At 55.8% G+C, this 27,396-nt stretch overlaps 10 protein-coding genes across 10 annotated transcripts; 5 read left to right on the forward strand and 5 right to left on the reverse strand.

Moving 5' to 3' along the window:
• Window positions 1-50: 50 nt before the first annotated feature.
• Window positions 51-2,496, reverse strand: QBC33DRAFT_547864 (carbamoyl-phosphate synthase subunit L). The gene is made up of 3 exons (XM_060428784.1): window positions 568-2,496; window positions 430-508; window positions 51-377 (listed from the first exon to the last, which is right to left on the reverse strand). Exons 1-3 carry the CDS (start codon window positions 2,427-2,429, stop codon window positions 312-314), a joined length of 2,007 nt encoding a protein of 668 aa, XP_060280265.1. The 5' UTR covers window positions 2,430-2,496; the 3' UTR covers window positions 51-311.
• A 465-nt stretch (window positions 2,497-2,961) lies between these two features.
• On the forward strand, window positions 2,962-4,397 carry QBC33DRAFT_547867 (uncharacterized protein). The gene is made up of 2 exons (XM_060428785.1): window positions 2,962-3,434; window positions 3,524-4,397. Exons 1-2 carry the CDS (start codon window positions 3,327-3,329, stop codon window positions 4,178-4,180), a joined length of 765 nt encoding a protein of 254 aa, XP_060280266.1. The 5' UTR covers window positions 2,962-3,326; the 3' UTR covers window positions 4,181-4,397.
• A 379-nt stretch (window positions 4,398-4,776) lies between these two features.
• On the reverse strand, window positions 4,777-7,046 carry QBC33DRAFT_547873 (auxin efflux carrier). Its single transcript, XM_060428786.1, has 3 exons — window positions 6,805-7,046; window positions 6,349-6,740; window positions 4,777-6,295 (listed from the first exon to the last, which is right to left on the reverse strand). The coding sequence occupies exons 2-3, from the start codon at window positions 6,647-6,649 to the stop codon at window positions 4,860-4,862; spliced, it is 1,737 nt and encodes a 578-aa protein (XP_060280267.1). The 5' UTR covers window positions 6,650-6,740; window positions 6,805-7,046; the 3' UTR covers window positions 4,777-4,859.
• Window positions 7,047-8,487: 1,441 nt separating this feature from the next.
• Window positions 8,488-9,520, forward strand: QBC33DRAFT_204337 (uncharacterized protein). The gene has a single exon (XM_060422622.1). The coding sequence runs from the start codon at window positions 8,737-8,739 to the stop codon at window positions 9,370-9,372; it is 636 nt and encodes a 211-aa protein (XP_060280268.1). The 5' UTR covers window positions 8,488-8,736; the 3' UTR covers window positions 9,373-9,520.
• QBC33DRAFT_562113 (kinase-like domain-containing protein) lies at window positions 9,463-11,659 on the forward strand (the record flags this gene model as incomplete). The annotated part of the gene is made up of 2 exons (XM_060430179.1): window positions 9,463-11,124; window positions 11,222-11,659. The coding sequence occupies 2 exons, from the start codon at window positions 9,463-9,465 to the stop codon at window positions 11,657-11,659; spliced, it is 2,100 nt and encodes a 699-aa protein (XP_060280269.1).
• Window positions 11,660-12,604: 945 nt separating this feature from the next.
• On the reverse strand, window positions 12,605-13,873 carry QBC33DRAFT_204302 (SUR7/PalI family-domain-containing protein). The gene is made up of 3 exons (XM_060422621.1): window positions 13,772-13,873; window positions 13,219-13,699; window positions 12,605-13,124 (listed from the first exon to the last, which is right to left on the reverse strand). Exons 1-3 carry the CDS (start codon window positions 13,782-13,784, stop codon window positions 12,884-12,886), a joined length of 735 nt encoding a protein of 244 aa, XP_060280270.1. The 5' UTR covers window positions 13,785-13,873; the 3' UTR covers window positions 12,605-12,883.
• A 1,768-nt stretch (window positions 13,874-15,641) lies between these two features.
• On the forward strand, window positions 15,642-17,012 carry QBC33DRAFT_517982 (glutathione S-transferase omega-1; the record flags this gene model as incomplete). Its single annotated transcript, XM_060426218.1, has 3 exons — window positions 15,642-16,470; window positions 16,908-16,927; window positions 16,977-17,012. 3 exons carry the CDS (start codon window positions 15,642-15,644, stop codon window positions 17,010-17,012), a joined length of 885 nt encoding a protein of 294 aa, XP_060280271.1.
• Window positions 17,013-17,211: 199 nt separating this feature from the next.
• On the reverse strand, window positions 17,212-19,402 carry QBC33DRAFT_517983 (S-adenosyl-L-methionine-dependent methyltransferase; the record flags this gene model as incomplete). Its single annotated transcript, XM_060426219.1, has 7 exons — window positions 17,212-17,436; window positions 17,560-17,825; window positions 17,925-18,099; window positions 18,159-18,554; window positions 18,682-18,794; window positions 18,866-18,911; window positions 18,977-19,402. The coding sequence occupies 7 exons, from the start codon at window positions 19,400-19,402 to the stop codon at window positions 17,212-17,214; spliced, it is 1,647 nt and encodes a 548-aa protein (XP_060280272.1).
• A 1,530-nt stretch (window positions 19,403-20,932) lies between these two features.
• QBC33DRAFT_547892 (S-adenosyl-L-methionine-dependent methyltransferase) lies at window positions 20,933-23,132 on the reverse strand. The gene is made up of 4 exons (XM_060428787.1): window positions 21,969-23,132; window positions 21,748-21,856; window positions 21,563-21,658; window positions 20,933-21,490 (listed from the first exon to the last, which is right to left on the reverse strand). Exons 1-4 carry the CDS (start codon window positions 22,750-22,752, stop codon window positions 21,028-21,030), a joined length of 1,452 nt encoding a protein of 483 aa, XP_060280273.1. The 5' UTR covers window positions 22,753-23,132; the 3' UTR covers window positions 20,933-21,027.
• A 1,233-nt stretch (window positions 23,133-24,365) lies between these two features.
• On the forward strand, window positions 24,366-26,782 carry QBC33DRAFT_204437 (putative glutamate--tRNA ligase, cytoplasmic). Its single transcript, XM_060422623.1, has 2 exons — window positions 24,366-25,018; window positions 25,078-26,782. The coding sequence occupies exons 1-2, from the start codon at window positions 24,636-24,638 to the stop codon at window positions 26,588-26,590; spliced, it is 1,896 nt and encodes a 631-aa protein (XP_060280274.1). The 5' UTR covers window positions 24,366-24,635; the 3' UTR covers window positions 26,591-26,782.
• Window positions 26,783-27,396: the final 614 nt, after the last annotated feature.

The following is a 27,396-nucleotide window of genomic DNA, read 5'->3' on the forward strand; positions in this document are numbered from 1 at the left end:
GGACACTCGACACCGAGTCCGAACTCTTTTGTTCGAGCCGCATAGAGATATTTTTTCCTTTTTCTTTTGTTTCATATTTTTAAAATTATTTCGCCATCCCTCAGGGGACAGATAGATACTAAGGCACGGCGATGAACTGCTATGGGCTTCGGAGAGATTTCGCAGCTGATTTTCTTTGCATCCACCACTAAGAGACCGAGCAAATGATGATATATTTGTGTATCACTGTTGTGGGTATCCTAGCCAACCCCGAGTCTTCCTAGATGGATGTCCCTATCGAGCTGCTGCTCTTACCAAGTCCTGCCTATATCTCACTGCTCTATATGTTCCTGCCCTTCCTCAAAAAGTACTAGCACTGTCCCAGCCTTGCAGATATCCTTTCTCTGATGTTAGTATTAGCTCGGCATGAGAAGGTTGTTGGATCCTTACCCCTTCCTTGTGGGCCAACTTCTTGATGACTCCGTCTTGCGGCGACCGAATCACAGTTTCCATCTTCATGGACTCGATACTACAAACCATAGTTGTCAGCGGCAATTCTGCAGAACGAGAATCTGGTGATGCACTTACACTACTAGTGGTGCGCCCTTCTCTACTGTCTGGCCCTCGGCAACCTCGTTCCTCAGGATCTTACAAGGCATGGGCGCGACAACGCTCGCAGTAGCTTCCTTTAATCCCAGGGCTTTCTCGAACCACTGCGGGGCTATCAGCTCGAGTTCGGTTTTGACGCCGTGTTGGAAAATGGTCAGTTTCTCCTTGTCGTCCGGGTTTTGCACCACCGTTGTCTCTATCCGCGTCGAGGGATAGAAGGTAGTCAATGTTGTCTTCGTTGTTGACGGTGTCCTTGATTCGGAGACTACGTTCTCAAACGTCTCAGGGTCCGTATCCTTGCGGGATACGCGAGCGTCGAACAATGAGGTCCCCCTTTGGGTGAGCTGAACCTCCACGACATCGCCCTCCTCGGCGGTAGTGTCATCTCGAACCCTGAAGGCAAATCTCCTCTGGTTTTGAGTGCTTGCAGCGCCGAATCCGAGAGATTCGCTGCTGAGTTCGCCTAGTCCGGCGTTCTTATCCAGCTCCTTCCCTAGCAACCCGAGGGCTGCTTGGACAAAGACCTCGTTGTCGGTGTGGCGAGCCTCGAAGAGCTCCGACCTCCACTTCTCGATGAAGCCCGTTTCAACATCGCCCTCGATGAATGCTTTGCTCTGACATAACCTCTTCAAGAACTCGATATTCGTGCTCAAGCCCACGACCTCGTAGTCCTGGAGCGCGAGGTACATCTTCCGGATCGCCGTTTCTCGATCCCTGCCCCTGACGATCAGCTTCGCGATCATGCCGTCGTACGCCTCCGAGACTGTGTCGCCCTCGACGAAGCCGGCGTCTATCCGCACGTCCTCGTCCGTCTTGGGGGTTGCGAGGTGCACCAGCTTTCCCGAATCAGGGAAGAAGCCCTTCTCGGGGTTCTCAGCGTATATCCTCGCTTCAATGGCTGCGCCCCTCTCGTTGATCCTCGTCTCGATTTCGTCTTGGGTCAACGGCAGCCTCTCCCCGGCGGCAACCCTGAACTGCCACTCCACCAGATCGGTACCCGTGACCATCTCGCTGACAGGGTGCTCGACCTGCAACCGCGTGTTCATCTCCATGAAGAAGAATTCGCCGGTGTCTTTATCGAGGATAAACTCGACGGTGCCGGCGCCGACGTACCCAACCGCCAAAGCGGCCGTCCTCGCCTTGTCCCAAAGATCCTTCCTGGTTAGATCGTCGAGCAACGGTGCCGGTGATTCCTCCAGAATCTTCTGGTGCCTGCGCTGCACACTGCAGTCCCTCTCGCCGAGCGCGACGCAATTACCGTGGCGATCGGCGAACACCTGTACCTCGACGTGCCGCGGCCGGACAACGTACCTCTCCACTAGCATGACTTCGCCGCCCTCGCCAAAGCTGGCCCTGGCCTCTGCCCTCGCGCTCCTTAGCTGGGCCTCGAACTCTTCCTCCCTCTCCACGATCCGCATCCCCTTGCCCCCGCCGCCCTTGACACTCTTCAGCAGCACGGGGAACCTGACCTCCCTGGCCCGGGACAGCAGCTGGGCCGGCTCCTGCTCCCCACCGTGGTACCCTGGCACACACGGCACCCCGGCAGCGGTCATGATCTCCTTGCTCCTAGCCTTGTCGCCCATCTCAGACATGGCCGTTGGAGGGGGCCCGACAAAGACGATGCCAGCGTCGGCGCACTTGCGCGCGAACGCGGCATTCTCGCTCAGGAACCCGTACCCCGGGTGCAGGGCCTGGATGCCGCGCCGGCGGGCCAGGGCAATGATGCGGTCACCGTCGAGGTAGGCCGCGGGTGGGCCGAGGCCGATGCTGTGCGGGGAGGCGCCCGCGTGCTGCGACCGCGCGTCCGCGTCCGTGTACAGCGTCGTCGTCGCGATGCCCATGGCGGCGGCGGTGCGGGCGATCCGCAGCGCGATCTCGCCGCGGTTGGCGATCAGGAGGGAGGTGATTGGCGTGACGGTCGTAGTCTCGCCCGAGGATGACGAGTGGCTGGTTATGCTGGCGCATTGGGAGGCCGGGTGCGCTTGAGTGGCTGGTGGGAGAGTCGATCGAAGGCGGAGGGGGAGGGCGCGGAGCTGGCGCTGGCTGCGCTTGAGGGACCGCATGTTGGAGTTGGGTTGGTGGGCTCTCTTAGTAGTCAATCGAAGTCTGATCTAGAAGCACACCGTCTCCTCAATGGCCATACAATTGAGAGCTGGATAGGTCGTCTTCTGTGGTGGTAGAGAAAGACGGGCACGTTGAAGAGAAGAGGTTGTCGTTCTAAGGGATCTGGAGGAGGGAAAGCCGACGGTAGCCGGGGACCTGAAATAAAGCGAGTTGAAGTGGCCTGTGCAAAGACGTCATCCGGCCTGAGCCTTGGGTTGACCCTAACCCTGGGTCGGGCTCACCTGTCCTGTTGTCCCAACCAACTTGGAGTTAAGAGTGAGTATCTGTGACAGGTGCTCTCAAGAAACACCTATACTCAGCTCTAGCTAAAATAGTTCGAGGCCAGCAATTAAATCGAAGTTGAACCTACGAACAGTATTATTCTTAGATAATTGTTTACCTGAGGCAGTAAAAATACCCCGCCATCCGTCGTTTCTATTCTGGCCCCACCCGTGCGAATAGCTTCCTCCCTCGGACCATTGTCACTTTCTCTCGTTCTCCTCCTTTGCGACGCCCAAGATCCTGCCAATGGTGCTCTAGATCAACCAACCTCGACACAGAACCACGTACAATTGAGCTTCTATACTTTGCCATTCTCCCACTCAGAACCACTGCCACGGACGATCCCAACAACCATGGATCAGATACCACTCAGCCACGAGCCCTCAGCGGGCGACACGAACAAGCAACTGACCGACGCCCTACCACAAGAAGTCGTGCAATGCCTCGAGAACGCCCGATTTGTAGCTCATCCCCGTCACCTTCTATCCCCCTCACACCTGTCCGAACGTCCCGAGACAAGAAATGGCTAACACTCGCTGCAACCCCCCAGCTCCACCTCGCAACCTGCACCGACAACATCCCACACGTCTCCCTCATGAACTATACCTACCTCCCGTCGTCCCCCTACTCAACCACCCCCGTCATAGTCATGACCACCAACCCCTCAAGCAAGAAGATGACCAACCTAGCCGCCAACCCCAACGTCTCCCTCCTCGTCCACGACTGGGTCTCCCACCGGCCCCCGACGACCCAGCACCGGCGCCTCTCAGGCGACAGCGGCAGCGGCGCCTCGCCGGCCCCGGAGCACCGGCCGAGCAGCCTGGCCTCGCTGCTGCTGAACCTCAACAACAGCGCCGTGTCCTCCATCTCGGCCACCATCAACGGCGCCGCCCACCTGTCCCCCGCCGGCTCCGCCGAGGAGTCCTTCTACCGCGACCGCCACCTCGAGAACAACACATTCGACGCAGAGGGTCCCGTCTTTGGCGCGTCGCCCGCCGCCGCCGCCGCTGCTGGGGCCGGAGCCGGGGCCGGGGCCGGGGACTGGGCCCGGTTCGGGGGTGCGGGGGAGGGCGAGGTCAGGGTTATTGTCGTGGGGATCAGGGATGTCAGGATTAGCGATTGGAAGGGGGCTGTGAGGGATTGGGTGCTTGTGCCGGTCGAGGGGGAAGTAGAGGCAGGGAGCGGGCTGGTTAATGGGGTCAGGTGAGTGTGGTATGAGCCACGCGTGGAATGCGTTAAGTTGGAAGATCTTTTAAACCAGAGCATGAAGGACCGTTTTTGCCAGTTAGGGGCTCTTGTAGACTATGGAAGCCTCCAAACTTCACGTTTGGGTTTTGTCTAAGTACCAGAACAGCTCCCTGTCCTTCCCCATATTCCCGCCCTAAGTTTCCATTCTACAATTTAATGTTCCTTTTGAAACCCGGAGTTGACTTGCCCCTTTTCAAGCCCTGGTGCTTGCTTTTGTAGAGAAACAGACCGTGACCGTGACCGTGGCCGTGACCGCGACCATGACCCCTGTGTATCCCATGACTTGCTCAACTGGATGTACTTGTTAATGCTACCCCTCAAAAACGCCAAGCGCCCCCGCAAAGACTTCCTTCACTCCCACCGCTGGGAGTGAGATACAATGCAATACAAATCGCAGCTGGGACACGAGAGAAGAAAAACCTCGCAAAGAAAGCCAACCGAAATTGCGCCAGAAGTTGGTCATCAAGAGAGACGTAATTCTGCCATGGCGAGCAGGCCGAATATGGTCCTCGCTCATTTGGCCCATTCCACCACCTCGAGCGCGCACAAGACCAGAATGAGCGTCGATGGGAGGATCCTATTTTATTATTAATTAACGTCTGCACAGCCAGGATGGAACCACGAAAAGGGGCAATAACTCACCACACGACGTAGCTCTGGAAGAGGATCTGGCTCATCCGGTTCTCGTACACGCCGTTGATCTGGCAGATCTGCGCCAGTTGTAGCGCGCTCGGGGCACCCGTGAGTAGGAAGCAGACGATGATGAATATTGGGTCGTCTAGGATGCTGACGGGGACGAATTTCGCAAAGAGGGCGAGGATTGGCGCCATGATTAGGGTCGGCAGGAGCATGCGGCTGATCAACGAGGCGACCAGGAGCCGGGTGCCGATCTCCTTTTCTTCGGGATCCAGGGCCCCGTGCGCCTGGGTATTCCGGGCAAGGTTTGCGCCGAGGACAACCAGGATCAGGGGGACGGCCACCCCGGCCGACTGCGTGATGGCCGTGGTGACACTGTTGTTGACAAACGATCCCTCCTGGAAGAAGAGTTTCTGTAGGTTGGGGACGGAGGCCACGACCAGAGCGATGAGCATGGCCCACAGAGGTGGGTTCATGAAATCCCAGAGGAAGGCATAGATGCGCTGTGACACCCGCGACACGGCGGTGAGGGTGCCCTGCAGAGGTCTGGGGAGAGCGGCGAAGATACGGCGTCCTTGGGTGGCGAAGTAGTGGGAGACGCTGCTCGAACTTCTCTGTGCGAAGTGCCGGATCCGGACAGTAAGGGCCTTCATCCCCTCCGGCACTTCTGCCTCGTCGTTGCTGCGAATGGGCGGGAAGGACTCTATCTCGTCGAGGGCGCCATGGAGTTCCTCAGTATGGGAGGCCTTGAGGCTGACACATCCGACAATATGCGGCTTGCCGTTCAGCTTCTTCGGTCCTTCCTCCTCCTCGTCTTCCGAATCGTTGGGAGTTTCTCCTGATGTGCTGGGGACAGGTGTCCGGCCCGCAGGGTCGTATATCGCCGAGTCATCCGAGTTCGTACCCCTTCTATGGTGATGCCGAACTACGTTGTTGCTCGTCATATCCTGGTTATCGACAGATTGACTCAACCCATCGGCGCCTCGGTTGCTGTCGTGGTCCTCCTCCCCCTCCTCGATAAGCGGGCGTCCCTCCTCGATGAGCTCATTCTGGTACTCGCTATACTTATGTTTCGGGGCCAGGAGGACATGATATCCCCAACTCCATCGGACAAGCTGGCCGAGTTGTTGAAAGACCAACAGGTACAGGATGCCTCGCGCCGCAACCTCGTCGTCGTTGTCGCCCGGGATCTTGTCCCAATGCAGGCCCTTCAGGGTCTGCGACAGGGAGATGACTAGTGAGATGGGTAGCGAGTTCGAGTTTCCAAACACTCCCATGGCGGTGACGAAGTTTGACGCCCGCTTGTTGAAGCGGAAACACCGGGCAACCAGGGTGGAGACTAGGTAGGACACCAGAGTTTGGATCAGGAAGATGACTGGAATAACGCCGAGCTCTGCCAGCCTAGAGGCGTTGAGTTGGGATGCGAGTTTCGTGAAGACTAACAGCTCATCAGCAGGTTGCAAGAGCAGCAGCCAGGACCCGAAAACTTACTCAGACAAGGCGTGAACAGCATGACGTTCAAGTTGGCCAAGAACTTCTGCTTGTCAGCGTCGAAATGGCCCAACCTCGCGATAACATATCCCGGCAGGCAGACGCAGACAACCTCCATGACAGCCTCGAAGACGAGGAGGACTAAGCGGTCGAACGAAGGATGCGACTCGTGAGACTGGTTCGCGAGGACGACAAACGGCGGGGTCGACGAGTCTGCCATCTGGTCCAAGGACATAGCAGAGCCGTCGCCCACAGCGAGCTGCAGGAATGATGTCGGTGGCCGCAGGCCGAGAAAACCCATCTTTCACACGCAGTCGGGAATGGGAGATCGAGGATGCTGTTGAGACACTGAATCCGAGAATGGGGGTGGCGCACGACAAGTCCTCGTTCTTCTGCAACTTTATGGTTAAAACAAGAATGATACCTTATCTGGTAGACTTTCGGATATGAACTTACCTCCTTATGCCAGTTGCCGCGACTCGGGTTGAGCAAGAGGAGAGTTCAGCGGTGGTGGTACGTACATGACCATTAGACTATTGAACTATCAAAGCTCCGGGCTTGAAAGTCACCCAGTCAGGGTCAGTCGAGGGGCTGCCTGAGGCCTTTCCAGGGCAACTACCTATATATGTCGAGATAGCAATATTAACGACAAGCAAGCTTGGTGGCGTTGGGACATACACCTTGAGAGCTTGAGATGTGAGGGAAGATCGGGGAAGGGCCATGATAGCAAGCAATGGAAGCACCTAAATCTGGAAACGTCGGACCAATACGTCAGTAACCTGCACAGTGCAGAGTCTCAGCTACTAGGTACCTATCTAGCAGGGTAGGAACTTCAGGGCTGAGTAGTGAAACGTCTTTTACACGGCCTTGACTGCGCAAGCTAAAAGTTCTACACTAAGTGCCATTTCTAAGGTAGGTACCCAGGTAGCCCCGCCAAAATGTGAAATCGAGCCCGAAGCTTGAGCAGGGAGGCCGTGCAAAGATGACGATATCTTAGCTCTCCATTTCGTCTTTGCTCCAATTGGGTGCCTTCCAAGTTCCAGCCGATAAGGTCGGCTCTGGGTCATCTCCAACCCTAGAGGTAGCTGAATTGTTAGACCCACTTTATCTCGAAACGCTTCCTCCCGTCAACGTGTCCCAATGGCTTCCTGTCATTCGGTGCGGCAGTCCTGTACTGTGTGCACCGCCCTGTGCTACATAGTACTCTGCAAAACTGGCTGGGGGTTGATGTATTTGTGAAGCTGCTCCTATGTCCTTACGGTGTACGGAGTGTCTTACGTCGTACTACAGATATGCAGGCCAAGCTTGAAACTGTCTCCAATAAGAGGTGCATTTGTATGAAAGCGGTGATAAGGCGCCAGCGAGGTTTGGTAGGTTGGGGCCCTATTCCCGACCCCAAGGGCCCAAGTAGATATGACGCAAAAGATATTTCTTGCTTCTTTACGTGTATAGCCTGGAACCCCACATATGAATCTCCAAGGCTATGTTCATATTCAGGGAGCCATATGATACCTATCCAACAGGTTAGTATTAGATGCGTCAACCAGGGGTTTTGACGGCTCCGGGACTGTATTTTGTCAATTCGCTCCTGCTACATTCAAATAATAGCACCGCTCTTCGGCGATTCTTTCTACGTATGTTTTAGCCAATTAAGAAACTAATCACGTGCAAAGAGCCTGGGGAAACCCTGATCCTGTAAGTGTACCGTATGAAGGTGGAACTATGAGTCAAAGGCTACGACATCAGGGACTTGGAATTTCCTGTTCCAAGGCAGATGTCGCTCTTGATTGGACCGACATGCAGCGCTCAACGCAGACCAAGAACCGCTAAAGACAATATGCGAAATGAAGATCGCATTTTGAAGATTACCCATCCAGCCATCGTCTCCCATGGTGTTGTCTCAGGTTGAAGCAGAAGATGAAAGCCTTCGCAGGAGCCGTGTCAAGCCACACCTGCTTCCCCAATGACACCATCGACGTCATTGATGCTCTGTTGTCTCCCTGCGTTTTGTGCTCAAGGCCTGGAGTTGGTCAGAGGTACCGTTAAGTCCCCTACTCCAACGACCTCCAGATTGAAAAGCAGAGAAGGGGATGAGAGATTATAAAATTTTCAAGAGAAAACCGTAACAAATTAAGAAGTGCAACTGCCTTCAGCCACTTGCGAGATGGCTACGTGCGGTTTTGTCCTCCTGTTTAAATTAAAAGGGGTCAAAAGAAAACAGAGAGAGGGACTCGAGAGTGGATTGTGGATTTGAGAGAATGGGGTCTTGGTCTCCAGTGTACACTCCGTTTGGCGGAGGAAAAGCTCCTGCTAAGTGACATTGAGTGACATATCCAGTAACTCGTGGGTTTCCAGTTCCAGTTCTGATTTCCTGGTTGATATGCGCACATGGCACGGCAGTGGCATATAATAATGCGAACCGCGATCTTATTAACTGCCTCAGCATCTCACTCGGCCTCTACAAGGTCCTTATATATTCTGCCCTGTCGACTGACGGTCACTTCCGCCTTCGCATTGCTTGTTCATAGGGCTAGTCAACTTGGCATCACCCCCGCGTTCCTCGGAGCTCGGGGAATACCTAACGTCAAACAATCAGCAGACGGGGAAGGATTTTCTTTTCTTTTTCTTCTTTTCCTTCTAAGCGTACGCATAGTTTTCGCCTCCCCGAGAAACCTCCAAGACCCCAGCTGGACGGGTGCGGCGCAGCAAATTCCCCACCAAACAGCCCACAAAACAGGATCAGTCAGCAACCCACCGCGGGGCAGCCGATTCGGAGGTTCCGGTCTGCGAAGGCTTGGTTGGATAACACACTGCCACCACAAAAAGTCGCCACCGATCGTTTCCCAACTCTCGATTCACCTATCGCGGCACCCAATTATATTGATCACGGGCCATTCTCCGAGCCGCATTCGCTGCCCAGTCTCCTCTAGACCGGACGAGCCACGCGTTGAGCTTGATCTTTGCGACGTCAAGGGCGCTTTTCCGCAACGCGAGAGATATCTCTACCACATTGCACACCCATAACACTTGCCTGCACATGCCGCCCACGAGATAAAACAGAAACACGAAGTAGCAGCACCAAACATTTCTCTCGCTCTGACGGATCACGGTACGATGTCCGGCCACTATGACGCAGACTCGGTACCCTCAACACCAGACGAGCTGTTCGATTCCAACCCAGTCTCTCCAACTTTTGCCGACGACTCCTCAGAAGCAAGCACACAGCTCGACCTCTCAAGCTCCTCCTCAGACGGCATTTCACCAATGACCTCGAGCACATCCCCGGGGACCCCCGACGTCCTGCGCCGGGTGCCGCCTCTTGGCAAGACTGTGTCCGACCCTGAATATAGCAGTCGCATGAGCCCCTCCTCAACCGTCTGCGGCACTCTGAGCAATGCAAGGAGACCGCCCCCGAGCGCCGGCAGCTTACCGCTGGATCTCATGCAGAAGGCTCGGGCCCTGCAACAACAACGGATGGGCCTGGTGAGCCGGCCAATGCTAGCGACAACGTCTAGCGCCTCGGCCCAGAGCATGGAACCGCAAGTGAACGGCGCAGGCTCCCCGATCGGCAACATGAACATGGGAGGCGGCCTATCCGGTGGCATACCAGGGAACTTGAGAATGCCGACTAACATGGGACGGCCGCTACCGCCTGGATTTCGCAAATCCGCGCCCGTCGTCCCAAGCGCAGGAGTCGGGAGGAAACCGCCGAGTTTGAGCGAGAGGAGGGCCATGAAGCTCGGCGGGCTATCGGGCTCCGGGTCGCCCACAACAAGCGGGACGCCGAAGTTGTCAGACATGAACGGGGACGCCGGGGGAAATAGACCGTCAATCAACGGGGAGGGAAGGGGATCGAGTCTGAGCGATTTCAAGAACTACATCGATGCCGAGAAGGGCTGGATTACGTTCGAGGGCGCGGCGACGATCACGCGGGATGGAGTCAGTTTTATCAACGGCCAAACCTTCTCCATCTCGCTAAACGAGGTTGAGGTGATGGAGGAACTTGGAAAGGGCAATTACGGCACGGTTTACAAGGTCCGACATAGCCGGCCCACGGCCCCTCGCTTCGGTCAGGGACTGGGCGGTGTCAAGGGGATTTCCAGGCAGGCCTCCATGTCCGACAAAGACGAGACTCCGGCAGACAATTCGCCGATTTCCCCCTCATCATCCGGCTCTGTCCGTGCGACCTCGGGCGTGGTCATGGCAATGAAGGAAATCCGCCTTGAACTGGACGAATCGAAGTTCACCACCATCCTCAAGGAGCTTGTCATTCTTCACGAGTGTGTTTCTCCGTATATTATTGATTTCTACGGAGCCTTCTTCCAAGAAGGAGCCGTATACATGTGTATCGAATACATGGACGGGGGCAGCATCGACAAGCTCTACAGTGGCGGCATTCCCGAGCCCGTACTGCGGAAGATCACGTATGCGACCATCATGGGCCTGAAGTCGCTGAAAGACGACCACAACATCATCCACCGCGACGTGAAGCCGACGAATATACTGGCCAACACCAGGGGCCAGATCAAGATATGCGACTTTGGTGTCTCGGGTAATCTCGTGGCCAGCATCGCGAAGACGAACATCGGCTGCCAAAGTTACATGGCTCCTGAGAGGATCAGCGGTGGCGGCATGTCGACGGCAGGCGGCGTCGCGAACGGCACATACAGCGTACAGAGCGACATCTGGAGTTTGGGGCTGACGATCATCGAGTGCGCTATGGGGAAGTATCCCTATCCGCCCGAGGTGTCGAGTACTATCTTCAGCCAACTGAGCGTAAGTAACTTCCGTAACTTCCCTTTCCATGCCCTCCCTCTTCTCTCAGGGGAGACAAGAAGAAACAACCAAGACAAAATACTGACGCAGAATGAAGGCCATTGTCGAAGGTGAACCACCACGCCTGCCCAGCGACGACTACTCGTCAGTAGCCCAAGACTTCGTGCGGGCCTGCGTCAACAAGATCCCCTCCAAGCGTCACACGTACCCCATGCTGCTTACGCATCCATGGCTAAAGGCCCTCGCGAAACCCGAGACCATCGACGAGGACGCCGAGGGCGAGGAGGCCGCGGCGCACGGCCACGATCTCGCAGACGCGGCCGGGAAGCTGAACCTCGGCGGCATCGACGGCGACGGCGTCTACGACTGGGAGGTGGCCGAGTGGGTGCGGCGCTCCCTCGAGCGGAAGAGTGCCGGCCACGCGGACCAGGGCCAGGCGAATCAGGAGACTCTCCGCCCCGCGCTGCACGCCGCGCCCCTGGACGGCCTCAGCCCCCTCAGCAGCCAGGCGGACGGGGCCCAGAAGGACTGGTGACGGGACGGACGGGCACGCGGATCCTTGATTTCTAGGCCCAACTCCCGGGGTCCTGCACACACACATACTCTCTCTCTTTCTCTCTCTCTCTCTCTCTCTCTCTTTATCTATCTTATTTTCCTCTCTGTCACTTCTTGCTTCTTTAGCGACGCGATAGAAAAACACGATTCGAGGAATGTCTGCATGGGGACGGCGCAAACCGGACAGGGGGCTGGCCCTTTCGTTTTGAGCGTGCGCCATGTTTCTTGGCGGATTGGGTAAGGGTGGGGTTGGATGGGATGGCGATGCTATGGGGAAGGCAAACGCAAATGGAAATGCATCGCCATAGCTTGAATGGAGGAGGCAGGGGCTCACTCAGCCCCGGGTTTAGCATCTTTTTTTTTCTTTCCACATATTCCCCGCGTTCTTCTCAAGCATATACGGCATCTATCTCATTTTTCGCGCAGATTTGCATGGGGAGAGGTGTATCACAGGGTTTTCTCCCCCTTGTCCGGGTTTTCTTTGGCGGCGGTCTAGCTTTTGTTTTGGGACGTTGTCCTCGAGCGCGTGCACACATACAAATACGCATACAGTGAGCGATTGATTTGTACATATATACGAAGTATAACCATATCATGAAAGGCCGCGAGGGACAGTGGCCTGGGTGCAAGTTCTTGCCTCCCACCATCTCCTTCTAACTTTGTAACCGAACTCTTTTAAGGCATTTTACCAAGTCTTCTAGGCGGGGTGCCAAGGACATCAATATAGTTGAGTAGACATTAGGAGCCCATCTAGTTTAGAAAGAACAAGGTTCGTGAGATATGGTTCTGAGCTGACATTCTCCCCCGTTTGCGCAAGCTTCAAAATCAGTTGAATTTGGAATGAAAAAAATAAAAAAGCCAACATGACCATCAAGGACGCCGAGAACGTTTGCACCAGGTCAGATCAGGCCAGACCTTCAACGACATGGGCCGTAGTCCCCCTGATCCCCTACCCCTTCCAGCACCTGGTAGCCGAGATACCCACCCCTTATGCCCAGGATCAGACCCCGGGTCCATTACGCCAATGCTTCCTCCCTGAAGCCCATGCACCAGCCAAAACATTATCTCCCTCCCACGCCTCCTCCCATGCGCCACTCATACTAGCGTCCACGGTGCAGTGACGGCGCGATGAAACCAACACGACCTCACCTCGCGTCGCCTCTGCCCCACCCCCTCCCTTATTTTTGCTCTCTCTCAATTCCTATCACGAATAATCGTCCTTCACGCGCCGGCCCCCGAGGTCGTACGACTTGCGGCTGCGGGTGCTCTGGCCGCGGTTCAGGCCCGAGTCGCGGTCCTTTCGGCCGCCGACGCCGATGAAGAAGAGCACCGTCGCGAGCAGCAGCGCCGTCCACGACGCCCAGCAGAAGCCGAAGGCGTACCGGCCCAGTCTGGCGCTGCGGCCGTCGCGGTTGAAGGCGTTGCGGGCTTGGACGAAGACGGCACTTGATCGGGATTGGTCAGTTTAAAATTGTTCTTTGCTTTGCCCCCTTCTTTCCCTTTTTAGGGGTTCTGGGGGTGGGGGGGGAGGCTACTCACGTCATGAGCGAAACAGCAATGGTGTTGAAGAACAGGGCGATCAAGGCCATGAACCCCGAGATGGCCGCGCCCAGGCGGCCGCAGCAGCCGAGGAAGCCGGCGAAGAAGGCGAGGGTCTCGAAGAAGAGGGTGATGATGTAGAATGCCCAGCCGAAGCGCCACATGTAGAAGTAGTGGAAGCTGGTGGTGCCGCCGCCGTGGTTGCCGACCAGGCCGGCGGGGGCGCCGGTCGGGTTACTGGACCAGGCCTTGCCGATGGGCGGGTCTGCAAAGGAGCGGCAGTCGGTGTTGCCCAGGCCGCAGAGGCGGAAGAAGGTCCACTGCGTGACGGGGCGGGCCCCCGTGATGCCCGACGTGTCGGCTCGCAGGAAGTAGGTGCGGTTGAGCGGCGTCGAGTTCGTCACGCCGGACAGGATGACGAACCAGAGCATCACCAGCGAGCCGGCGAGCAGGATCAAGCCGGCGATCCCGAGGGCTGGACCTGTGGATTTGGTTCCATGTCAGCGATCGCCGTTGGTCCGTGACGGGGTTTGGAATGCTTTTGCGGGCTTACGAGCTGCAGCCATTCTTGTTCGGATCTCGTCTCGACGATGACGAAGCTGTGCAAGAGCGTGTCTCTGGCGCCCACGATGGGGTGGAGTATTGCGCAGGGGTCGCTGACCGTTGTTTCTAAAGTATGCGAGCTTGCGATGGAATCAAGTATGCCTGTGAGATGAAGCCGAAGTCAGGATTTTGGCTGTTTTGGATACCCGAGATGTGACGAAGCACAAGAACGCAAGTTTGGGAGAAGTCGGGAGGTGTACGGATCCGTAACAGTCACCAGGGTAGGTATACATACCTGACTTTGGAATGGACCACGTCACGGCTTGGACAAGCTTCGAGGGAAGTTGGTGGAACGATCTGATGAGGAAGCGGTGGGAGAGGTAGGGAGAGGTAGAAGAGGAAGGAAAAGGTAGGAAAGATACCTAGAAAAAGGTGGTGAGCTCCGTCGGAATGGAAGTTCTTTCCGGTCGAACAGCTTGATCGATTACATCAAGTTACGATTAGACACATTCACCAAGCAATTAGCGGCACAGTTAGTCTGGGAATAGAGGCAGACTAAGGTGTGCTTGTGCTCCAAGAACAGCGGAACAGCGGATGGGAGAAGCTGCAGGCAAGCTTCCATTGGCATGAGGTCAGGCTCAGTGACGAATGACGATTGACGAAGTTCACAGAACTCATCAAGCAAACATACGTTGGGCGGTGACAGCCCCGCCAACTAACTAAATAAGTAAGTAAATAAATAAATTAAGTTCCCTTTAGTGGTAAGTGAAGAGGAACCTAACCAATGGAGGCAGTTTAATCTACGTCATCATCCGAGAGACTCCGTGCCAAGCGGTGCTGATCAAAAGTTTACATTGTAGCGTCAGACATCTCTTCTTGTATTACTATGCAAAAACATTCGAATGTCAGGCAGTTCCTAGCTGTGTTCATTGAGGAAGGATAGGTCATTGATTTCCACCCAGCCAGGCCATTGCTCAAGAAGGCCATTTACCTACCTATGTTCAAGTACCTATAAATCAGGCTCAGGTGTACCTCAGATGTTTACCTAGGTAGGCAGTAACCAGGGTGTCACTTTCCATGTCATTCCTAGACACTCGACGAATCTACCTAGGGACTCAATTAAAGGCCAGTTTGACACCTTGAGGAACACCAGCCGCCGTGAGGGCATCATTGAAGTGGCAGGCCCATACATTCCCTCTACCGCTGAAGTACCTTACCTATGAGAAGATCGCTTGCTGTTGCGGATCGACACCCCACCACCCGCAAGATTGCCGATCTCAAAAACAGGGTTACTTGTCTCCCGTCGATCGGGCGTCTTACATTTGACAGGTGTACTACATAGCCCGCCCCAGTGGAAGGGTCACGAGGAGACACGTAGTGCCACAGGTCCAGGTCAAGTTGACAGGAGTAGGCACCTAGTCAACAGAATCTGACATGAATTGCTGTACATTACATTCTGCCAATTCAAGGCTCTGTGCTTGGGAGGGGGCAGCTCAATTGCATTATTGGGTGTGCAAGTCATTACATAGTAGGACCCTGTCAAGGAGAAATCAGGGTCCAAGATGCCGAGGAACTGACCCTAGATATAGAGGAGAGATGAGGTCAAAATAAAAGTAAAAAGCAGTTTCCTTTCCCCAGGTTATTAATGCAAGCAGGGTGCATCTTGCAATGACGGGAGAGTCCGATGGGGAAGCCCAATGACAGTGCAGACGTCATCGCCCGCTCTACCTATTTCCGGGGCTCTACGACGAACCGCATCGTCAACCTTTTCGGTCCGAGGCCACCGGCAATCGATCCCGAGAGCCTCACCCCGAGTCAAAGCCTTTCACAACAACACTAAACCCCACTCACCTTCCCGCTCACCTCCCGCCATAATAGCCATGTCCAACGTCGACACCTCCATCCAGCCCCACACCACAGGGGCCGCCGCGGAGTTGGCAGAAGCCCACAAGGCGGACCACCCGCTCAAGCTCTACGGCGGCTGGTTCTGCCCCTTTGTGCAGCGTGCCTGGATCGTCCTCGTCGAGAAGTCCATCCCGCACCAGTACATCGAGATCAACCCGTACAACAAGGACCCGTCCTTCCTAGCCCTGAATCCGCGCGGCCTAGTCCCGACCCTAGCCGTACAGGTCGGGACCGGCGCGGGGGCGCTCAAGCCCCTCTACGAGAGCACCGTGATCTGCGAGTACCTGGACGAGGCCTACCCAGACTCGGGCCCGGGCCCGCGCCTCTTTCCCGCGGACCCGTACGAGCGCGCCCGCTGCCGCCTGTGGATCGACCACGTCGCGTCGCGCGTCGTGCCGGCCTTCTACAGGCTGCTGCAGCACACGCCCTACAAGGCGTACGGCGTCGGGGAGGCGCGCGAGCAGCTGCACGGCCACCTCAAGGCGTTTGCGCGCGAGATGGGGGGCGCCGGGCCCTGGTTCCTCGGGGAGAGGTTCAGTCTCGTCGACGTGGCGCTGGCGCCCTGGGCGAAGAGGCTGTTCCTGATTGACCATTATAAGCCTGGCGGCGTGGGCATTCCGGCCAGGGGGCAGAGGGGTGGGGATGAGGATGTCTGGGCGAGGTGGGAAACGTGGTTCGAGGCCGTTGTGCAGAGGGAGAGTATTCGGCAGACGTGGAGCGACGAGGAGCAGTATATCGCGGTGTATAAGAGATACGCCGAGGACACCACGCAATCCGAGGTCGGGAAGGCTACGAGGGAGGGAGGTAAGCTACCGTAGAGGGGTTGGGGGTCGATTTGAAGTATACATAATCTGTACACACTTGATGAATCAATTGTCTGATAATGATGTCTTCGAGCTTTGATCACAATCTCTCTCCTTCCCGCCACTTACAGGTGACACAAACTGGCTCATCTTAGCCTCTCGCTGTGATCCCCCTACCTGCTAGATGTTCTTGATGGAATGAAGGGATGCCCCGTTCAGCCGCCCTGTTTCTCCTCCATCCTTCAACGCCAGAAACCCTCACTTCTCAGAGGCCTTGACACGACCAGGCCAAGGGGCCAGACGTTGCCTTAAGATGTAGAAAGCGAGTGCTTTCTCGTCCTGATATGCTCACCTAATTCTGTCCCTCCTTAACTTGGGTGCAACATGTCGTATGGCATTGATTCCAACTGGTCTGAGATAAGACAACCTGAGATACAGGACAACTGGTTCATCGCAAGGTGTGTGTAAAGTGATACTAGACCAAAGGGGGTCTTCTTACCACTTCAGAGCCAGGCGACGCCAAGGAGTATTCGCAAAGAATAATTTACATTGAGGAACTATATAATATATAAATAGGGGGGGGCGGGGGGGGGATTTAATAATAACGACAACTGCAGAGTCTGAACTCGTCCATCGAAGGGGTATCAATCCAAACATCACGGCAAAGCCTCGGGCCAGCGACCCGAAGCCCGCCGAGCACATCCTACTCGGAACCAACACATCGACGTAACACCATCCAAACTTACACCTTCGCGGTCTCTGGCTCCGACTTCGGCTCCCCCGCCGGCTCCAACTCCTCGGCCTTGTCCTCAGAAGGAGCTCCAACAGCCTGCTCGTCCGCTGTTGTCACCGTCGCAGCCGCAGCCGCAGCCGCAGCCGCAGGCTCCTCAGCAGCCCCCTCCACCAGATCCGGCCTCCACACAGCCTCGACGATGCTCATTCTGGAGCCCGGTGGCCGAGTGGCGCCCTACACCAACAGTTAGTCTCCGGCTACTTTGTCACAAACCCCCAACTTTCCCTTTTTTTTCTTCCCCGCGTGGAAAGGGTGGGTGGGAAGGAAGGCCACACAACATAAAACAGAAAACCGTACCTTGAAGACGAAGCCCTCGTCGACGGTCCGGAACAGCTCCCTGAATTCGGCCTCGGTGCGCTCCTGGGCGTTCAGCAGGGCCAGCATGACCAGGTCCATGCGGTGCATGCGCGCCTCGTCCCAGGGGTTCTCGCTGCCGGCCTCGGACAGGCAGTTGTCGTTGATGAGGACGCGGGCGCCGGGCTTGAGGGCCGGGATCAGAGCGCGGAGGATCTTGACGGCGTAGGGGTTGGAGTAGTTGTGTATGATCCAGCGGAAGAAGTAGACTTTTTTTGGGTCTCGTTTTTAGTTTTGACCCTGTGGGGGCTAGATTTCTTGGGGGGAAGGGGGGGAGGACAAAGGGGAGATGGGAACTGGGGACCTACCATCCGCACCCTTCACCGGCTGCTCGGTGAAGAAGTCATGCGCCTGAAGGGTGATCCTCTCGGCCATCTGGGCGTCCTCCGAGATGGGCTTCGGGGCGGAATCCACCGTCTTCTGGAGATCCTGCACGACGAACTTCATGTTCTTGTACCGCTTTGCGAGGTCGACGCAGACGAACTAGTCCAATCTAGTTAGGGGGCGCGCCCGGTGTTCCACGCAAAGGAGGGAAAACGTACCCCGTGGCTGCCGCCGATATCGACAAACGTCCCCTCGGCGGCATCGACGGCACCAAAGTCGTAGCCGCCGTTCTCAACGTCCACCAGGTAGGACAACTCGTAGCCCTCGCCGCCCGTCAGGCTTGCCATGGCGCGGCCCATGCGCTTCGCGCGGGCGGGGTCCTTGCCGAAGGTGACGAACATGGGCTCCTTGTCAACCGTGTCGAAGGCGAAGTTGAACCCCGTCTGGGTGAGGTGGATCGCCTCGGGATACCGCTGGAGGGCCTGGAGGACGTGCGCCGACGCCGGGAAGATGTCCTCCGTGTTGAAGCCGACCCACGCCTGCAGGTCCTCGTCCTCGGCCATGACCCGGGACGCGGCCGTGTGCGCGATCACGCCGGGCGAGGGCTCGGCGAACTGCCATGTGTTAGGAGTCCTGTTCTAACAAAGTCTTGTGCGCGGGAGGTGCGGGCATTGAGGATCATCGTGCATTTGCCCCTGATGTAGATTCTCGGGAGCCAATGTCAAGCCTGAGGATCCTTACAATGTTATTTGTAATGCCAACCCGCATGATCCGGGCGAGATTTACGGGGTCAAGCGGAGTCTTGGTCTGGAGCTCGGAGAGCGTGATGGTACCATCAACAGGGACCAGCTTGGCTACGGGTTGTCAGTTGTGGCCTCAACAATGCTGCTTCGGCGGCCAGGAGGAGTCTTGAGGGGCTGCTCACGAATGCCAAAGTGGTTCAAAATTTGCAAGGCCAAGACATCGAGATGCTGGATAGTTTATGTTAGAAACCAGTCCCCGTCCGGCAAAAGAAAGGGGGGCGCAAGAAACGTACTCCCCAGGTGCCCCATCGAACAGACTCTCGTGGGCCAACTGCGAGGTCTCTCAACTGCTTGGTGGCGAAGATGATGTCCTGCCTGCTCTTCTGGATTTCCTTGGGAAGCCGGGGGAGGTCAGCTGGGGCCTGAGCATCGAAGCTAGGTAGCGGAAGCCCGTTAGCCTTGAAGTAGGCCTCGAACTTCTCCGTCTCCCTCGTGATCGTCTGGGCTAACGCGACCATTCTAGACGGAGATTCCTCAGCCGCATCAGCAGGAAGGGCGGCTAGGGTCGTCCCGTCGCTCTGGGAATCCTCCTGCCTTGGTTTCCGAGGCGACCTCGCCGACAAGCCAGAGAAAGAGCGACGGTTCTGCTTCTTGACATCGGCACTCCCGTTGGAGGAGGAGCTCCCACTAAAAAGGGAACTTAGCCTGAACTTGGCCATCCTAGGCAACTAGAGGTAATGTATTCAGCTGGCTTCCAAGACCTGTGTAGCCCCCTTTCGCTCTTTGACAGAGCTTTGAAGTCTCAGCGCTCTGGTTGATAACGCAGTGATCTTGGCTTCCTGGTGAAAAGTCAAGCGGTGGAGGATACAGGAGACAGGGCGATAGAGTGTCAGCCGCACTAGTGAAAGCAAGCGAATGCTAGCAGGCTCAATTGACGATGGGAAAACAAGGTAACAAGATGGGAATATATATCCGCGGATGCCAGGCCATCGACGAGATTACTATACTTAGAATGCGAGTGTATCAACCGAGACATTGCCGCTTTATAGCGTGCTCCGCATTCCCAAGTGATCCCCCCCGCCTTGGGGTCTGGTTCGAGCTTCCCCTGTCACCATTTTGCTGAGGTGGGATCGATCTCTGGGGTCGTAGCTTGCAGGGGTGATCCGTTAAATTAGTCGGGCCACTTGGCGGTAATGTGTGCAATTGGAGCTTGCAAGCGAGGAGAGCTGTAGCTGCTTTTGGTCCGGATGCAAAATGAACTATCCCGAGCAGCATGAACCAGAAAAACAACCCGCCGAGCCTCGTGGGAGGAACGTGGGCGCTACATGGATTATTGCACCGTCTCAGCTGGAGATTCCAGTGTACAGAGTACGGCCATCGGAGCGAGGGCGGAGGAACGGGGAGCTCAACGTGCATGCATAGTGGAGCGTCCCTGCCGTTCAGAAGTGCACATGTGCAGAGGTGCAAATGCCTGCAGTACCCCCACCCCGCTGCCAATAGTGGCACGCCAACCCTCTAGTGTGGTGCGTAGCGCAGTGCGCGACCGCTCTGGTGTCTGGGTAGAGACCCGGCTGAGAAAAGATCATTTGGTGCATTTAACTTGGATTCTCGGTTCTTGTTTCTTACTTATTATACTTATTACTATGTACTGTACATACATTCTTCATAGATATCGGGTGCCAGGTACAGTAAGATCTTTCGTGTAACGCTATCGTTGGAATATATGGAGTAAAAAGCCGGTAGCGGGAGGTGCCGCGCATGGTTTTGGGTTTCGTCTAACACAGGCCTGCTGCTAGGTTGCCTGGAAAATGAACCTGGCCTGTCAGCGTAGGTCCTTTTCCTGTTGCCAGTCCAGCCTCCGAGTTCCTTTCTAAAGCCCATGATGGTCAGGTTTGAGAACCTAAAGAAAGGACAGTAAAATCAGATCCTAGGATTCTATATCCAACCACGGCCCTAATAATGGAGACTGTTCCACGACCACGTGCACGTAAGATATTGTCCCCCCAACGATTTCCCAGTTTTCCGGGTTTTGAATAATGCTGGGACCAAAGCCCCGGAAACAAATGAGGCTCCGTGCCGTGGCAGTCAACCTCCAATGGAAGTCCCACGCCCCCGGCTTGCTAGATGTGACACCGCTGACAGGGAGCAACTGCTGATACCTCACAAAATGACAAAAACGACAACAGCCTCCCTGGTATTTTAATGTTGGTGATCAGATCAAAAAAAAAAAGGCCCTCCTCCCCCCCCAACCCCCCTTTTCAAACGCCATGCCCCGTTGGATCGGTTGACTTTATTTCTCTGGTATCGTATTGCCATCCATGCGATAAATGCCCAAGCCGTATCATTATCCATGTTCCGCCTTCTGGCCACAGACGATATGCAACGGCATGTACAGCAGGCAGCTATTGTCGTGGTACGACCTGCGCACCTGCACGAGGAACACCTCGACCTGCTCCCTCGTCCAGCCGCAGCCGCGCGTCAGGGGCCCCAGGGCGATGGCCTGGATGCCGTCCAGCAGGATGGTGCGCCAATATAGCCCGGCCGTCTTGAGCACCTTGTTCTTGGGCCACGTGCCCAGCGGGATGTGCAGCACCCGCTCCGTCACGTTGACGAAGCCGCACTCGCGCATCATGTCGGCGAGCCGCCCGCCCGCCGCGATCTGGAAGTCCACCCCCAGGTTGCCGAGCCCCTCGCTGATGAGCGACCAGTACTGCGCCACCGGGTGGTCCGGCGTCAGGGTGTTGTTGGCCGACATGGGGGAGTGGTGGACCTCTTGCATCTCCATCCAGCCTCCAGGTCGGAGATGCCTGATGGGAGAGTGAGCAATAAGGCTTTGGGTAGTGGGGTGGCGGGCAGGTGGGAAGGGGGGGGTTGCTCACTCTAGGGCTCGCCGGAACAGTCGCGGCCAGTCTTTTATAGCCATCACGGTGTGCCGCGAGTGAATGTAGTCGAAATAGTTCCTCGGATGAAGCCAGCTGGGAACGTCAGTGTTAACAATTCGGCCTAATCTGGTTCGAGATTGATGATCAAGGAGATGGGTGGGTCGAAGACGAAGTCAACTTACGGGCTCTCAACATCGTCAACCATGAATTTAACATTTGGTGGTACCCATTCCGGCTGTATAGCACTGAGATCTACGCCCAGCACATTTGCGCTCTCAAACTGGTCGGCCACTACCGTGAAGCATGCGAATCAGTACACGCCACGGGTATCGGTTGTCCCCTCGAGATGATCGGTGCCACAAGGGGGAGATGGGAGGGGGGAGGGGAGAGGTTAAAAACTCACTCTCGATCGCCCAGATCCCCGTTCCCGTCCCAATATCCAGTATCTGCTGCGGGTTGTCGCCGATGGGGGCAAAGTGCAGCTGCTGGCACAGCAGCTTGACCATGGCGTGCTTCATGTCCTCGCGCTCCTGCTCGACGTCGTCGTTGGGGAAGTTGTAGCGGCCCTCGCGGAACTTGTGGTAGCGGCGGCCGTTCTCGAAGGCGTAGTCGCGCACGCTGCTGGCCAGCGACGTCGACGCCGCCGTGCGCGTGTCGCTCTCGTACCCGGCGTCCGTGGCCACATCGTCCTGGTCCACCACGATGCTGCTGCCCTCCACGACCTGCTGCGCCGCCTCCAGGTCCTCCAAGGCCTCCAAGGCCTCCGGGTCCTCCGGCGCCGTGCCACTGATGCCCTCGCTTGTGGCCTGCCCCGGGGGTGGTGCTGACAGCACCGAAGCCTCTGGAATGCTAAATTCGGGAATCACCGTCGAGCCCCCGGCTAGGGACGGTACGAAGGACTTGGGGACACTTGTTTCCGGGTCGGCCGTTAGAGTTGGTTGTGGTGTCGAAACATGTTGCGCCTGTTGCTCCTGTTGCGCCCGAGACAAGTCGGCTGTTGGGACACTGGGTGCTTGGGATGTTGTTGCAGAATGGCTCTCCGAGGCTGCCTTGGTGTCCACGTTCGGAGGTGGGAAATCGAGACCGGTTGCTGGCAACGCACCTTCGCCAGGCGGCCTTCCTTCCTTCAGTGGGCCATCATGGCTAATGGCCACCGAGATGGCAGAGTCGGTATCTTGTCGATCCATTTTCGCGCAAACCAAGAGACAGGCTCAGCTCAGAAGCCTCCAGTTGATCCCGAGCGGGATTCAGCACACTAATGTCTCAGTACCCAGGTCTTACGTCTTCATGGATTAAATCGAGACAGGATAGATCCAGTGATCGAGGCAGGTCGTCACTGATGCTGCTGTATGTTGTCGAATACGGTAGGCGCAGTATGGACTCGCCCAGGAATCCACAGCTCAAGAGGCCTATATTTGTCCAGCTCAGGTCGTGTTCCTGGTTCATTGAACTACCAACAGAAACGCTTACTCTGAGGCCTGAGAGCTCAGAGTGACACTTCCATGGTCAAGCAAGACGGCAAGGAGAAGAGTATGCTTTAATTGAAATAACAACCAGCATCGCGGCTAGTCAGATATTATTAGTACATTAGCTACATTATGTAGAGACGCAACACTCCACTAATTGCCCCAGAAAGTGGCGCCTCCTCTCGCCAGGCTTGTGTTCTGCAACTTCATTGGGCATGGTATGCCAACCGTTGTCTTGCTTTTTCTTCTTTCTTCCTTTTCTTCCCCCCTCCTCCTCCCGTCCCTCATCACCACTAACCCGAGCGCCAATAAGAAGAGTTCTTCTTCTTTCATTCGGGTCTGTCCGAGTTGTAGGGTAATATGCTTCGGACCGCTGGATTTCGTGTCATACAGACTCAGTACTATAATACCCGGCAGGTGTTTGACATATCCTGGCTAGGAGATGCCTCGGGACTGTTCAGTGTTCAAGGCGCGCTAAGGGTCACTACCTATTTGACACCATGTAACACTGCACTAGACAGACTGCGTATTCGGAGCCTGGAATCGCACACACAAGATTTGGCCCCACCTTCACGTAGGTAGTCTAGAACCATCTATTCGACGGCACAGATGGGTCAATGTGACGGGTCATTGTGGCTGCATATTGAGAGACATAAATATTGCTAGCTTTCCTGAAGTGATGAGCGCCTCCAAAACAAACAAGGAGGCTTCTATCTGTTACTCCGTTGTTGATCATCTTGTCTCAAAACGGGGTTTGCCCGCCCGAGGAGCAAAAAGCCGGCGATGAACCCCTCCCTATCTTAGTTCAGTTTTGAAGCTGATCATCGCGGAATCATGGATAGGTACTCCGGAGTGCGGCCCGTGCCCGGGGTCGGACCGGGCCATGCAAATCCACGATGACTGCTTCCCATCTTCACACATCACTTTGGCTGCGCCGTCCCGAGATACAAGGCGTTGGGAACTAGTAGCCGGTGGGCGCGCCGTCGTTGATGACGGGCCCCGGACACGGTTGCTGAGCCTTCATGCTGCCGCAGCACGGGGCGACGGCCGTTCCGGTCGATAATGCCCAGAGCGAGTGACGTGTGTACTCTTTGGAGCACAAAATGGCCCCTTCGGAAAGAGAACACGCCCGCCTCGGGCTACTCGGGCAGCCAGCGACGGGCTTGTTGAAGTTGTCTCAATGCCGACCGGGAACTCATTGACTGTTGTTGGCCCTTTTTCTGGGAGAGCCGGTCTGGCTACGACAAGGTTGGGGACACAGCACTTGGATTTCTGTGAGGCTAGGTTAGTAGCCGGATATAAGCAGAAGGTTGCCTCTGTATTCTCACTTACCGTTCGACTTCACGATCTTGTGAGTCTCAACTGGATCAAGCTCAGCCCAAAGTTCAGGGGCTCGCTCGACGTTCGGGGTTAGGGTTAGGGTTCCATGGACAGCCGGATAGCGGGAACATTTTCATCCGGTCAGGCCTCGCCGGGTCCCGTCCATAGGTACCTAGCCCCACCAATTCTCAATGCCCCGCCTTCCACTTCGAATTTCTCTCGAGTCACGCATCTGACCCCTCCACAAGAAATCATCCTCAAGAATCTACAACTTGAATATCGTCATGGGCAGTATCGACATCGAGGGGCTGGCCTCCCAGCTGTCAGTTTCGGACTACAAAACGGTCGAGGCGCTGCTCGCCCAGCTCGACAAGTTCCTCACTCTTCGAACCTATTTGAGCGGCTACGAGCTCGGCTTGTCTGAGAAGAACACATGGGCTACTCTGCTTAAAAATAAGGTCGCATCTGGCATCATCCGCAAAGGGGGCTTCCCCAATGTCACCCGCTGGTTCAATTACATTGAAGCTGCGCACCCGGAGATCAAGGAAGAGGTCAACAAGGAGGCCAAGGCGAAGCGCGCGGCAGGCGGCCCACAAGGCGCGAACTACGACATTGGATTGAAAGACACCGAAAATGGCGTGGTGACCAGGTTCCCACCTGAGCCTTCGTGAGACCTCCCAGAAATGCTTACTGACCGTTCATTTTCAACCAAGCTAACTTGAACAGCGGCTATTTGCATATCGGTCACGCCAAGGCCGCCTACCTGAATAACTACTTCGCTCACGAAGCCTTCAAGGGGAAGCTGATTGTTCGATTCGACGATACGAACCCATCACGAGAGAAACAGGAGTACGAGGATAGTATCGTCCTCGATTTGGAATCGCTAGGCATCAAACCGGACCGGGTGACACACACAAGCGACTATTTCCAGGAGCTGTACGAACTCGGCGAGCAGATGATACGCGAGGGCAAGGCCTACGCCGATGACACCGATCCTGAGGTGCAGAAGGAAGACCGCAAAAACCGTCGCCCGAGCAGCCGGCGGGACCGCCCTCCCGAAGAAAGTCTCGCCGCTTTCAAGGAGATGAAGGAAGGGACAGAATTTGGCAGAAAACACTGCATCAGAGCTCGTATCACCTTCGATTCGAACAACGGCGCTATGAGAGACCCTGTCATGTATCGATTCCCCAACTTCGGAGACAAGGAACCCCAACCTCACCACCGCACTGGTTGGACGTGGCAAATCTATCCGACATACGACTTTGCGTGCCCGCTTGTCGACAGCATAGAAGGCGTTACCCATGCCCTGCGCACGACGGAATACGCCGACCGGATCGAGCAATACCACTGGTTTATCGAGGCGCTAAATCTCCGCAAGGTCAACCTTTGGGAGTATGCGCGTCTTAATTTCATCAGGACGTTCTTGTCGAAACGGAAGCTTACAAAGGTCGTGGATACGAAGAGGGTAGACGGGTGGGATGACCCCCGCATGCCAACGATCCGCGGAATTCTGCGTCGTGGCTTAACTCCCGCTGCTCTCCACGACTTCATGCTCAAGCAAGGGCCAAGCCGCAATGTCGTCACCATGGACTGGACAACCCTCTGGGCGGTAAACAAGAAGATGCTAGATCCTGTCGTTCCGCGACACGTGGCCATCTATAAGAAGGACATCGTTGCGGCCACGATCGCCGGCGGGCCGGAGACACCGTACAGCGAGGAGAAGCCCAAACACGTCAAGAACGCCGCGCTTGGTACCAAGAGCGTGACGTTTGGGAACAAGGTCTATCTTAATCAGGCGGATGTAGCAACATTCAAGCCTGACGAAGAGATTACTCTGATGGGCTGGGGAAATGCAATTGTGAGGCAGCTGAACAAATCGGAAAGTGCTGTCACGGATGCCCAACTAGAGCTGCACCTGGAAGGGGACTTCAAGACCACAGAGAAGAAGGTCACCTGGCTGGCGGTGGAGGGAAGCAAGCTCGTCGAGGCCGAGTTGTGGGAGTTCAGCCACCTTCTCACCAAGGACACGCTGGAGAAGGATGATGAGCTGGACGATTTCCTAGCTCCAGTCACGTCCTCGATGGCGGAAGCACTTTGCGATGCCAACCTAGCCGGCTTGAAGGAAAATGACTTCCTCCAGCTAGAGCGTATCGGCTACTTCCGCGTGGACAAGCCCGTTGGTCAGGGACCCCAAGGCCGAGCAGTGCTGTTCAAGATCCCGACCGGTGGCAAGGAGTGACGAACGCACGGGACGGGGACAAGTTAGTTGATAGGCGAAACCCCTTTTAGTGGTGAATTTATATTGGATGCGCTGCTATCAACACTGATGTCATTGCCATGGTATTGCGAATCAACAAGTGTTAGCCGTACACTCCCTACGTAGTGTAGGTAGTTTGTGTAGTGCCACACACGTATCCGGGCTAGTCTTTCTCCTCTCCCCTTTTTCTTCCCCCCTTTTTATTTCCCCCCTTTTTACTTTCCCCCTTCTACTTTTCCCCCTTCTCTTTCCCCGTTTTCCCATTTCGTTTCATTAGCATATTGCTGAGTTGACTATCTAGAGCGAGGCGATATTTTTAGCTGCAGTGCAATGTTGCATCACCTGAGAGGGTAGTTTGAAGGTTGATGATCAGTGCTCTCACCTCCCCAGCACTTTTCGTGAATATCAACCAGTTTCCCAAGTCTTGGCAGAAGTATAACGGCAGTGACAAGGTGGGAAGACCTTCTCTCAAGCGTGTACATAACTATACCCCGAATCTTGGTTGCATTTCCTTTTATTTATTTTGTGGCTATTAGGACGTTCATCGTCGGATTCAAGGGGTGCTCGCATTCTGGGCAACGCTTTTTTCCAAGAGTGAGTGGCGATACGCCGTCAAATCAGGCAGATGGGCCCTCCGTGAGTACATAGAGGTGCCAGTCAGGCACACAGTACTACGCCTGAACATTAGATATGAAGGGCAAGGGGACCACGAAATAGCTTCCCATATGATGGAATGGTGGTGGGTATTCGGCCTCGGAGAGGGGAATCAGTCTTTAGTCCTATGTCCT

This window comes from Phialemonium atrogriseum (assembly GCF_030411735.1).
Source record: "Phialemonium atrogriseum strain 8032-3 unplaced genomic scaffold QBC33scaffold_26, whole genome shotgun sequence".
Taxonomy (NCBI): domain Eukaryota; kingdom Fungi; phylum Ascomycota; class Sordariomycetes; order Cephalothecales; family Cephalothecaceae; genus Phialemonium; species Phialemonium atrogriseum.